The sequence below is a fragment of the Pelodiscus sinensis genome, chromosome Z, assembly GCF_052426305.1.
Source record: "Pelodiscus sinensis isolate ZL-2025 chromosome Z, ASM5242630v1, whole genome shotgun sequence".
NCBI classification, from domain to species: Eukaryota; Metazoa; Chordata; order Testudines; family Trionychidae; genus Pelodiscus; species Pelodiscus sinensis.
Genome location: NC_143085.1, coordinates 34,485,775 through 34,498,800, shown reverse-complemented (window position 1 = coordinate 34,498,800; position 13,026 = coordinate 34,485,775). Strand labels below are relative to the sequence as shown.

Below are 13,026 nucleotides of genomic sequence, written 5' to 3'. Positions count from 1 at the left end.
GCCCACATGCTCCTGCAGGAAGGGAAATTTGCACTGTCCTGACAAACAGGGGGTGCCGAACACACAGTCAATGTGTGAGCCCTGGTCCTGCCTTTCCACCATGCCTGGACCCGCTCTGCCCACAGGCTCTCCCTTACTATGCCTGCCACCAAACTGAGTCCAGCTGCTCCCCTACAATCTCTGTGATGGGTGCTTAAAAACAACTGTAGCTTTTTTTTATAACACATTCCTGTTGTTTTTGGACAGATCTTCTTTTATGCTAAGAGATTAGGTTTTACAATTTATCTCCTGTCAAGTTTCCGCTTCACTTTTCGTTATAGCGGATGCAGCAGTGAACATATTGCACACTCCGTGGCTCATCCAATTAGCAAAAATCTGAAGGCAAAATGTATTAGGGATGACACATTAAAAGAGCAAATGCAGTCTGATCACTTGGACAGGGAGCGATTAAGTGAATGGAGGAAAATGCTGCTGTGGAAGATGTGAGGAATGTGAGGACAGGATAGTATGCAGGGAACTCGAAGTGAAGAACCAGGAGAGAGTCTTGACGGTCATGGCAGACATAATGCACATAGTGGACTTCTAAAATACCCACATAAACAAGCACCCACTCCAGCTCTTGCAGACTCACATTCCCTTCTCACCAAGTTCCATACCTACCTCTCCCAGAAGTTCTAGAAAGCATGAGTGAGAAGTCATGCTCAGCCTCACTTTCATCCTCAGGGATGCGTCCCAGAACAAAAGGCTGCCTGCTTCACACCTGTGATTGCTGCACAGAGACTTTTCCTACTCCCCACCTCCCGAAGTTCCCATCCTGAACTCTTTTTCTGTCCCTGCTTCCCTGAGTTCCCTAATTAAAAACACATGATTTCTCAACAACAGTCTCTATGCTTTTGTTGAAGGGTGAGAGATGGAGGGTTTGTAGGCAATCGTATTTAATGCAAGGGGCACCTTATTAAGAGCAACATACATGACTGTCATATCACTATCTGGCCATTCACAAAGCTGTTTTTCAAAGCCTCTCTGATTTCCAGTGCCATTTGCTGTCCTCTCTTTATTGCCTTGGTGTCTGGCTGCTCATAATTACTGGCTATGTGTTGTGCCTTGGCCCTCCATCCTGGCATAAAAATTTCCCCCTTCCTTTCATAGATATTATGGAGCACACAGCAGGATGTCCCGACAATGGGAAATGTGCTTTTGCTGAAGTCCAATCTGGTCAGTAGGCTGCGAAACCTTCCCTTTTAACATCCAAAAGCACATTGTACCACCATTCTGCATTTGCTCAGCCTGTAGTTGAACAACTCCTTACAATAGCCCAGGTTCCCTGCATACAGCTTCATGAGCCCTGGGATCAAAGGGTAGGCTGGATCACCAAGGTTCTCTACTGGCATTTTAACACCTCTGATGTTAATTTTCCAATCTGAGAAAGAAAGTTCCGGTTTGCAGTTTTCAGAAAAGACAAGTTCCTTAAGATATACGTCATGCACCTTTCCTGTCCATGCCATTTTGATATCAGTGAAATGGCTCTTGTGATCCACCAGCACCTGCCGCACCATTGAGAAGTACCCCTTCCAGTTTATGTACTTTTGGGCATGATGGTTGGGTGCCAAGATAGGGATGTTCATTCCATCCATCTCTCCACCACAGTAAAAGAATCCCATCATGGCAAAGCTACCCACTATGTCTTGAACGTTTCCCAGAATTACTGTGTATCATAACAGAAATAAATTGATCATCTTGGCTACTTGGATCTCAACAGCTTCCACTGTAGATTTTCCCACTCTGAATTGATTCCCAATTGACCGGTAGCTATCTGGCATTGCAGCTTCCACAGGACTATTGCTAATCACTTCACAACTGTCTGAGCAGGTCTCATTCTGGCATTCCTGTGCGTCAGGATGGAGGAGAGCAATTTACACATGTGAAAGGTTTACAGCCACTGCTGATCATCCCATAGCTGCATAAGTGTGGTCCCCACCAGTCTCTGCTTGTCTCTCAGCACCAGAACTGGCATTCCATTGTGTCCAGAGGATTAAATGTTAGCAGCATTTGCCAGTCACTTATTTTAAGAGCATCTCAGAGAGTATGTGTCTGGCTTCCCAAGATTCTTCTTTGTTCTGGCGGGCCCTGGATATGTTCTGGATATATTCCAGCATAAGGCACACCATGGTTGATATGGTTGCCATATCACTTTGCTGCTAAACGGGTTCCATGCTTACCCTGCTATAGTATCTGCACGTATAACCAGGGAAATAAAGGGCAGGTAGGAGGAGGGGGGAACGAGGGCATTATGGAACTCTGACAACATGTAACCAGAATCACCTGCTGCAGTTTTGGTCACAGCATGCACTAGGAATATAACCCAGAATGCACAAGAGTGGCATGAACTGTGGGATAGCCACCCACAGTGCATCGGTCTCAAAGTTGATGGTGGCCACTCTACTGGGAACATGCTTCATCACACTGCTTTGAATTCTTATGCATATTGTGGGCATGCACCTTCGACTTTACAAAAATAAGGTGCTAGAAAGTTGACTGTAATAAATTCAAACTTATTTCTCAGTATAGGTTGAATATACTGAGCAATTTCTGGTATAGTGTTTCAGGCATGGATTGGAGCTAGGTCTGGTACACGAAGCAGGGCTGGTACAGCTACTGGCATGGGAACACATCAGGCAGCCACTGTGGTGCAGCTGCTACAAGGCTTAAATGGTGATCTGTTGGCTCTTCTGGGAGCACAGTCACTTGGGCCATGTCTTCACTCGGAGGAAGATTGACACTGCCATGATCGATCTTCTGGAGTTCAATGTGGTGGAGGTAGTAAAGACTTGCTGAATTGAATTCAGAGGGCACCCCATCATGACTGGTACTCCTCTTCTTGCAAGGAGTAAGGGAAGCCAACAGGAATGTTTGCTCCCATCAGCCTCCTGCTTTGGGGATGGTGGGGAAACTCAAATTAAGGTACTTCTACTCTAGCTACATAATTGATGTAGCTGGAGTTGCGTCTTTTAATTTGACCTTCCCCTTTAGTGTAGTCCTGGCCTTAGTAAGGGGCATAGAGTAGGGTTGTGAATGACTAGTTGACTGTCTGATAAGCAAATCACTAGCTGACCCCAGGCTGCATGCGGCACTGCTGCTTTGAAACACCACAGAGAGCACAGGGCCAGTGGGAGACTGCTTGAGTCCCCCGCTGGCCCCGTGCTTCTCACAGCACTTTCATCTTTGAAGTGTAGCAACAGCCCTGGGGCAAATTGCAGTGACTGTTCGATTAGCCAGTTAATCTAAATTTAACATCCGTAGTACAGGGCTCAAGGAGCTCATTGAGTGGCTAGGCTCCTGTCCCCAGAGCTGCCTGAGTTCCTGACCCTGGAGAGATGTGCATAGGACAAAGCCCTGAAATCAGGAAAGTCTTTGTATGAGCAAAGAGAATCTGATTTGGCCCTTGGTTGTGGCTGAGCATCTCTTAAAAGTTCTTCTCAAGTGTCTCTGATAGGTGTTTTGTGTGTGCTTCATGCTTTAAGCTACCGTGTAATTTATGGGGGACTCTTCCTGTTTTTTCATTGTGTTCGTATTGCGTTCATTTCCACCACAGCTAACTATGCATGTGGGTCAGTTCTATTTAAGTCACAGTTTCTTGAGGACCTGATTCTTGAGGACTTTGGTTTGCTGTTGTTTTTCTTCCCTTGAATCTTCTGTATTAACACGGCCATTTGTTCCCTGTGTTTAGACCAGAGCCTGACTGCTTCATACCTGCAGCTCCTTCTGTGTTGCCACTTTCCTCTGTAGTGGGGGAACTGCTGGGATTGCATTTTTTCTTGCTTAAGAAGGGTGTCTGGAATTGATTTGGTAGGGGTTTTGGGCCCCCATCCGAACCCTTGGATTAAATTCTCCGTCAAGGGGCATGGCTTGTATGGGGCAGGGCTCTGTGATACATTTACACACAACAGCTTGTAAGCGTTTGATTGTAGTAATTTATGCCTTTTATTTTTCTCCCCAGCAAACAACGTCATAACAAGCTGTGGAAGCAACAAGCAGAGAGCAACCTACCCCAGAATGCAGATGATTCTATGGGGCCCAGCGACTTCCTACTCGATAGTTTAGACATTGATCTAGAAAACCGCCTATCTGATTTGGATGCGTCTTCACAGTCCACATACTTGGACAACAGAGACAATACAGAGGCGGGGGGGTTTCACTACTGCTTCCAGCGCCTGCTGGAGAACAAGCTGCCCAGTGACAGGGAAATATTTTTCCAGGAAGAGGATCTGGAACAAGATGTACTATTAGAGCAAGCCAATTTGCTGGTGGGTCCAGCTCCTTCAGGTCCTTCTGAGGCTACAGCGGAGACAGTGAAGGCCAAGGAGAAAGTGGAACCATTGGCAGAGCTGAGCAGTTGCTGTGAGAAGGGAGTGAAGACATTGGAGCCCAGCATGCCAAAGGGGAGGAACATGCCCAGCCATGCGGATCAAGGGAAGGAGAGCATCAGGGAGGAAAATACTATGGAGAGATGGAAGCGACGCTTGTCTGTGCACAAGGAGGAGAACGTATTGAACAGAGAGAACCTGAATAACAACAACAGCAAGAGGAGCTGCCCAGAGGAGTTCGAGGTGCATATGGGCGTTAAGGTTGTTAAATTAAATTAAATCAACTAATCAGCTAATTGATGGATTTTCCATCGACTAGCTGATTAATCAATAAGTGGGGAGCTGCAGTGGGGTTAGCTCCTGGCCTGGCAGCTAACCTGCTGTGGCTCTGCCTTTTAAATGAATTAAGTATCTGCCCTAAAAGCGCAATTTAATTTGATTTGGAAATGCAGGCTCCGGTAGTAATGCCTTTTCCTTGTAGAAGTGCTTCTGAACTTCATTTTTCTTGCACAAGTTGTGGAGCCAGCCACCAAAGAGAGCACGCAGCTACATGAATGTGCTATAAACCTCTTAGGGCAACCAGTTTTCATGGCTATTACTTGAAATAGTGGGTTTCCTCCAACTTCAGACACTGTCAGCTGGGAATCCTCATGGCTTGAATTCCACTGCTGAACCCAGACTTCAGCAGTAATGGAGAGGGGCTTTCTTTAAGGCTGTTTGGAGTCCTTATGAATAGATTGTCTCTTTATTGTTTTGTGTCTTCCCTATCAATCTGCAGATGTCTTGATTAAACTAAGTTGACTCTGTTTCTACAGCTACTTTGTTTGTCCAACTTTTTATGGCATTTTCTTTCCTTTTATAGCGTGATGCCATATTTGGGATCCTCAGTAAAGTCAAGCCTTCCTACCATTCATGCACTGACTGCATGTATTCCTCAGCCAGTGCCTCTACTGAAGTCTCAGAGGAGCAGCATGAGACAATGAATCCAGCCACCACATGCTGCACTTCTACAATCTGCACTCAGCCTTCTCTCTTCTCCCAAGTGGCTTCTAACTTGTCGAACCAAATGGCCAGCAAATCACAGCCTGGGGAAGTAATAAGGGCTAAAAATGATTGTTTGTCTCCACTGCTGCAGGGAGCTAGTGCTTCAGGTGGCATCTGCAAATCTGTGGTGGATCAGAATTGCAGTATTTCTGGAAAGTCAAAAGATGCACCAAAATCACCTGTCAGAGCATTGCTTGCTAAGAGAAAGTCTCACTGTGAGAAGAGCCCTCTGAATCCAGAAGTGATGAAGGAAGAGTCTCCACCCAGAAAAGATGTCAGACCAACAAAGGACGTTAGGTACTTGCTGTTTAGTAAAGATTTGGAAAAGCCAACCTCAAGCAGTTATTTGATGCAGCATCAAGAATCTCTTATTCAGCTTCAAAAAGCTGGCTTAGTTAGGAAGCATACGAAAGAACTGGAGCGTCTGAAAAGTGTACCGTCAGAATCCTTTTCACAGGTAAGAGAGAGCTCTGTGAGCAGGATTGATGTTAGCATACCAGAGGAAAACCAAGATTTGACTTCGCACCAAGGCCCAGTGTCTTTTCTGGGTCCAGCACCTTTAATATCTGAAGACACAGAGAATGATGTAGAGAAGTTAGAGGCCAAAAACCCCTTACAGGGATTGTCTCAGAAAACCTCCACACCTGTGGTGTGCAGGCTGGAGCACATGAGCAGTTACACTAAGGACTTTCTGAAGACCATATGCTATACGCCGTCATCTTCCAGGAGCTCCAACTTGACGCGCAGTTCTAGTAGTGATAGCATACACAGTGTGCATGGGAAACCTGGCCTGGTGAAACAGCGAGCTCAGGAAATTGAAACCAGACTACGGCTTGCTGGTTTGACTGTTTCGTCCCCTCTGAAGAGATCCAATTCTCTTGCCAAGCTAGGGTGTCTTAACTTGTCTTCTGATGACTTGTCAAGTGACATGGACATGTCAACACTAATGAACTCAAAAGAGGCCAAATCAAGCGAGTCTTCCATGCTTTGCGAATCACAGTCCTCTCTGAGGAGTGTGGATGTAAGCTCCAAATTGCTAGCCGATTCGGCCACAGGAAACTTGGAGAGCACATTTTGGAAGGGCAAAAGTTGACATGGTCTGGGTTTGTGTGTGTATGGTTATTTTAATCAGCATTAACCCAGTGCAATTTTATCATCTGAAACAAAATAGTTCATCTGATACAACCTCTTTACCCCGTTTTTTATGTGGTAACTGAGGAGAAAGAGGGACATAACTCAGAAAAGTGAATGGCACAAGGAGTAAAACATATTGCATGGCTTGGAAGAGGATGCAGTGTGTGAACTGCCTGCAATTTCTATAGGACAATATTCCCAGTACTGTTTGCCAAGTATAGTAATGTTAAAATATATATAATGTAAAAAAATGCTGACAATACTGTTTCCAAGTCTCAACAAAAGACACTGCATTTTTTTTTTAATTTTGCAAAAGAAACCTAGCACGCGTCTCTAGTTTAAACAGCAACTTGTGGAAAATCCTGTAGATGGCAAACACAAACTCTACCTCCATTCCTGCTGATTTGTGTCAGTTTTTTTAAAGCTTATTCCATGATATTTAAAGGCTTTTGAAAAGCATTCCTACAACAGCAATGATAAAGACCACAAAAAGTGTTGAGGTGTAGGTTTTACTGCACCAACTAACCTTAACTAGGAAGTCAAGTGGAAGAGTGTAGAGCTCTGTTTTTCTTGACAATGTGTCTGTTGACCAGACAGTTCCTCTTTACTCTCTAATCAGGGTTAACTCATGTTAATAACAGAATGACATCTAGGCTGTATGTTTTGAAGGTTTCTGTTAAAGCAGAGAAATGTCTTGTTCTTCGGGAATTGTTGCTCTTGTTGTGGTTTTATAGCTGTCCTGGTAATAATGACATGCCTGGCCAATAGGAGACCATGAAGCCATTGTGAAATGATGTGTGTGATGCTGGAGTCAGTGGTGTTCTGCTTTGGAGGCCCTGCTTTATTAGACTGTTGATGGCATGTTTTGTAGATGAGATGACTGATCTGTCTCCTGCTGCAGAGGCAGAGGGCTGGCTCTATTGCTGCACATTTGAAATGTGGAGAGAGAAGTTAATTTATTTTTGGTAGAATGTTGCTTGTATCCTGGAGTTTGCAGCAAAAATGCAAAGCAGCAGTAGGTTCTCTCAGGAAGATTTGTGGTTGTCACTGATCTCAGAAGCAGTTTACAAATCCCCATGCTGAGTAACATTCAAACGGGTTACTTTTTCATCATGGGGGAGATGTGTATTCCTGCTGGTTTGTTTATAATGTATAGTGTATGGAATGTACAGGTTAATTTCAGTGATGGTCTCCACCTGATGACAATAGTTTATATTCTGTTCCTGGATGGACATGTGGTGATCTCCTGGGCTACACTGGTCTTACACACCAATCCAAGGGCAGAATTTGAGGCCAGTGTAAGGAGGAGGCAGTAGTTTTACTAGCCTAGCCTAAATCAAATATTGCAATATCTCAGAAGGGAAGGAAAAGTGGAGACCTAGATTAGTTTCCATAGTGTTAAATAACCATTAATTCTTCTACATGGTACCGCTTGCTAGACTTTTGATCTGGTCAGGGCTGGATTAACTGTTAGGCTAATAAGGCTCTAGGACTTCCCATGGTTTAGGCCCTCCTGTTCAGACAAGAGACAGGGCAGAGCCAAGCGAGGGAGGAGTGAGCTTGCTCATGTAACGCTGCTGGAGCCTGGAACACTCCTGCCAACAAGAAAGAATAGCAGTCTCCTGTGGCTTAGAAGGAGCTTCCTCTTGCTCCCTGACAGTTATGGAAGAGGAACAGCAAGTAATAGGCAGCATTGGTAGGAATCAGAGAGGCATCAGCCTCTTTCCCCTGCCTGCTGCTTAGCACAGCAGCTTGCAGGAGAGCTGCAGGAGCCCATGTGGGAGTCCGTTAACCTCCTCCTGCAGCAGTGTGACCTAGCTGGCTCTTACTGTATCGGCGCACTGGGGTGCACTGCCTTATTCTCACCTCTGGTTTATTTAGCTTTCAGTTCTTGGAATGAAACCAGAAGTGAATCTTTTTTTCTGACCCAACTCAAACTAACTTCTTTCCCAAGTGGGAAATGTTGGGTAAGCATGGAATGATTGGAGAATGAAATGAGACCAAAGGGGACAGTTACACTTTTGTAGCCTTATTGGCTTCAGGACAGGGCCTTGGAGAACATATTTTTGCACAAGAACAGATTTGGGCCCCCTTCTGCTTTTTCACACCTGGATAAGCAGAATCTCATTCACTTTCCTCCCTGGTGAGCACCTTAAGGGGGGAGGGAGCTGAAGGACTGTCTGCCTTCTGCTTGACCCTTCATTCTGCAGCAGTCTAGTTAAAAAAACAATCATCCAAACCTTATGGTTCTTTTGTGATACTGATTTTCAGTGAAGTCTTTTTGTTAAGGGACGCAGAGAACACAACAGGAGATAGCTCTGTTTTGTCTAACTTATTCAAAAGCTGAAAGTTTAAGGGACTGGACTAGATGATTGCTAGTGGGCCCTTCCCGTCTTACAATTCTAATTGTGAAGAGCAAATGAAAACAGAGGAAATGCATTTAGGCTGCTGGCTACAGCCGGAACACTTTAGTGCAATGGCTCCCAACCTTTTCCAGCATACACACCCCTTTTCAATCGATTAAAATTTTACATTTCCCCTCCCTCCAAACAATATAGCTCTGCTGCAGCCTGCGTGTCCTTCAGCCCATGCTGCTTCCTGAACTGCATATCAAAGCCTTCTTGGGGAACAGCACAGGCTGGGGGACTTGCTGACTGTGGCTTTCCGCAGACCCCCTACAGTGCTGCTGTGGACCACCAGGGGTTCATGGACCACAGGTTGGGAACCACTGCGATAGAAGTCCCCCTGGCTCTCTAGCATCACATTAACCAAAAGTCCCCTGGCAGTAGCCAGAATCCCCACAGGGCCTAGGGTCTTTTCAAAGGTCTGTGTCAGAAGTACCCAGAAGATCTCCTAGTTATATTTTACTGAAGAATTTCTTCAATTTGCTGGATTCACATCACTCTCAGATATAGAGAGAAAAGATGATGAAAGTATCTCTGTTTGGATGTACTGAACTATCACTGAATCCAATGCAACAGAATGTTTCCCAAATGTTAAAATGGCATTACAGCTGCATTTGTCACTAATAATCACTAGCTATAGTGGAGAACATTCCTTTTCCCTTCTAACAAGGGTCAAAAATGTCCCCCAATCCACCACAACTCAAGAGCATCTCAGTGCTTTGTCCCTTTTGAGCATTAAGAATGAAATTGGCAGGTCTTTGAACTGGGATGATAGCATTCATTACTTTGCCACAGCTAAAGTGGGGGAAAAAATGTTTGTGTAGTGGGAGTAGAATAAATGTGTTAATTTTACATAAATATGTACATAGATAAATGTTTGATGTCATAGTTTTTTTGCAATATGTAATTCATATTTAGGCCCTTCCTGCCCACTAGCCTGAAGCCCTTCATAACTTTAATCCAGCGCTGGATATGCTAAGGCATTTCAGGCTCAGTCTAATACCTTTTGAAGTCACTGGCTTCAGCTGTGTATGACCGCTTGGAGCTCAGAGCCATTGGGCATGTAGACTTCCCCTTTCTCATCAGCTGCTTGGTCCTGGTTTCTGTCACAGGGTTTTGGCCAGCTCAGAAATACTCAGTTTCTGCCATACTCTCTCACTCAAGCAAGTGGGAGCCTGTTGAGTGTTTGGAGCAGACCTCAGGATTCAGCTCTTGACGATAAAACAGAATTCAGGTAGAAAGGGGGATAATCACGAGTGACTGAGGTAATAAGGAAACTGCTTGAGCCATGTCCAGAGATAGACAGGATCAAATGGGCAGTGACCCAGCACTCACAGCATTATGGGAACCAGCCCCATATCCATTTGTGGGTCGTTGTCTTCACACCCAATGACCATTTCTCACAGAACAATTTGAAATAAATATTCTAGTACCATTTCCCTCCCTCCTGCAGGTGCAGCATGCTTACAAGGGCAGCCATTCACCTGTGGTGTGTGTAACATATTGTGGGAGAGTGCATTTACCTGCCTGCTATGCAAAACCTGAGGTATATCTTTGCCAAATTAAGGATATAATTTTCAGAAGTGCCTCAGTCGCTGAGGAGTCTGAATCCTATTGCATAACAAGGTTTATAGGGGCTTTAGGTTTATAGGTCCCACAGAAGAGAGGTTTTTTTCCGACTTTTGGCCCTGAATAGATTGAACCAAATGGTGGAAAAGCCTCTTCTGGAAAAAAAATGGAAGAAGGTATGCAAGTGCAAGCGCTATTTGCATACCACTTCCGAAAAAACCCAACAGTGTACCGTACCCTGAGACCACCCTTTTGTGTGTTTTAAAAATCAGTTCTGACTAGGTCACTTCAATACACTATGAATTCACTGACACATGCCCCCATCCCCAGTTGTGACATTTCAATTTCACTATACCTGGGGTATGGCAGAATATGTAAAATATGAATGTTGTTGTTATATGCCTAAATGTCAAAGCATCATGGGTGCGATTTCAGCCTCTATCGATTGTTGTGTACTCCATATATTTTATTACTTGTCTTTTGGTTGTTCGTTCTTAGGTTTTATTTGTTATGGATTAGGGAGGAAAGGATGGTAGCAAGCTTGAGTAAAGCCATTGCTCTGTATGCTTGATTATCATGTGGCAGCATAAAGTTTCTTTGAGCTTACTAGCCCATGCTGAAATTATCAGCTAAGATATTTTTGAAGGTGGTTAATCTATCCACCAGTTCCCTCCAGATCATAAAATTGTGCTAAAGGCTTTGAGCATAGAACAACAACTAGTATAAAGGTCAAGTGATAATTAGCCAGTTGCACAGTTGCTCATATTCTCTCACTCTGCAAATCCATATACTTGTTCACACTGACTCTTCTTTCACAGGGAAGGCCCTTTCCCATCCGACACAGTTGGATAAAGACTACATTTACTTACACCCAGGCTATTCCATTGGAGCTGCAAGACAGAATTTGACTTTGTTTTATTTATTTAATGTCTTTCATGGGGATTTTTTCTCACCTTTTTTATCCAGACAACCCTAGAGGATCCCTAATAATGTCAACGTAGAATAAGCAGATAGTTAACTTTGTACAACTAGGACTACCTAATGTTATTGAGCAAGATCTTGTGCTTCTCCAATGGAGAGACGGTTATCTAGGTCCAAATTTTGCATGCAAAAGAAGTGTGTGTGGTGATATTTGTAATTATCCCAACTGCAGGTGCTGGTCATGCATTTGTGTGTGCAACATGATGGACTTGGTTAGATGAGGATTGTTTAAAGTGTGGATCTCTGGTCTAGCTGTGCTCCCACTGGAGTCCATGGGAGCTTTAGCTTTTGCTTTCAGGGGGTAAAGAGACAGGCTGATGAGTGCTTCTGAAAATCCTGTTTCCAAGAACTGCAGGAGCAACACACACAGATAAGGGCATTTAATTATTTTTTCAGGATTTTTCCACCTCTGAGTGGGCTGCTGCCTTTATGTCCTAACACTTACTATTCCCATGTCTACTCCCAGTGACCTGTAATTCCATCCACTTGCTTGGGGTATTGAACTGTTGCGACATACACTCATAGTGCTAACTGCCAGTAGGGAACCAACTCCAGGCAGTTATACGCTGCAGAATATTAATACACATTGCCTTTGTTCAAGAGGTCATTGCCACTTACACTCAATATGACGTTTGTTGGATAACTCATTGTAACTTACACAAAAGAGAAGTTTTACAAAGGCTTAGACTTGATGAACTTCCAAAAATTTCCAAGCTGTTTAACAATGCAAGTAAACAAACATATTTCCTTCCTGTTTTCTTCTTGTATTACCTGTCAGACTCTGCTACATACAAACTACTGCTTTGACAGCTAAGTTCTTGAGTTGATTACAATGCCCATATTGTAATTGAAAAACAAAATCACCTAGACTTGGTTATTTTATGGAACATAACTGTGTCACCACACAAGTAATGTTGCTAATCAGACTTGAAGATGCATTGCTGCTTAGTGCAACACAATACTGTCGATACAAATAGTGTGTTTTTAATTTTTTAAGTCAATGTATATGTAGAGGCTCCAGCATGCCAATTCAAAGTTTTTGTAGCCAAAAGATGCAGAGCTTTCATGGTTGCTAATCTCAGTGCATGATACTATATTTGTTTTCGTTTCCTCCTATGTATTGTAATTGTTCTTTTAAAATTGAGTGCCTTAATGATAGTTTACAAATACTGTGTATTTATGCTGAGCTGGTAAATGCTGCTGTTTTGCTGTTTTGTCTTGATTCGTTGCTATTTCAGTGTCGGTAAGACGATTACCGTTGGTGTGTATGATTCTTTTATAACTCTGATGGTCCCTGATTTCAGAACTGCTACCTAGCTTTCCTTTGCTATGTGTATGTACGAAACGAAGGGCTTTGTAAATGGATCTCACATAAATTCCAGCTTCCATTGCCCTGGCTCCATCGCTTCTGATTTTTCTCTTCATTGCTGCAGACAGTGCAGGCAAGTGAGGGCTTGACAAGACATACCAAAGATGGAAGGCTGTTCTTACTCTTGGGAGAGTTACAGGTAGGATTTAAGCCAAGGCAC

At 43.9% G+C, this 13,026-nt stretch overlaps 1 protein-coding gene across 4 annotated transcripts in view; it reads left to right on the top strand.

The window, feature by feature from the left end:
- Positions 1–12,958, top strand: part of SSH1 (slingshot protein phosphatase 1) — a 78,011-nt gene extending 65,053 nt beyond the window's left edge. For 3 of the 4 annotated variants that reach the window (XM_075898779.2, XM_075898781.2, XM_075898785.2), the window contains 2 exons: positions 3,998–4,625; positions 5,227–12,958. In XM_075898779.2, the coding sequence (XP_075754894.1) occupies positions 3,998–4,625; positions 5,227–6,501 (1,903 nt within the window). In that variant the 3' untranslated portion in view covers positions 6,502–12,958. The remainder of the gene's footprint in view (positions 1–3,997; positions 4,626–5,226) is intronic. The other variant, XM_075898780.2, reaches the window with a different exon arrangement.
- Positions 12,959–13,026: the final 68 nt, after the last annotated feature.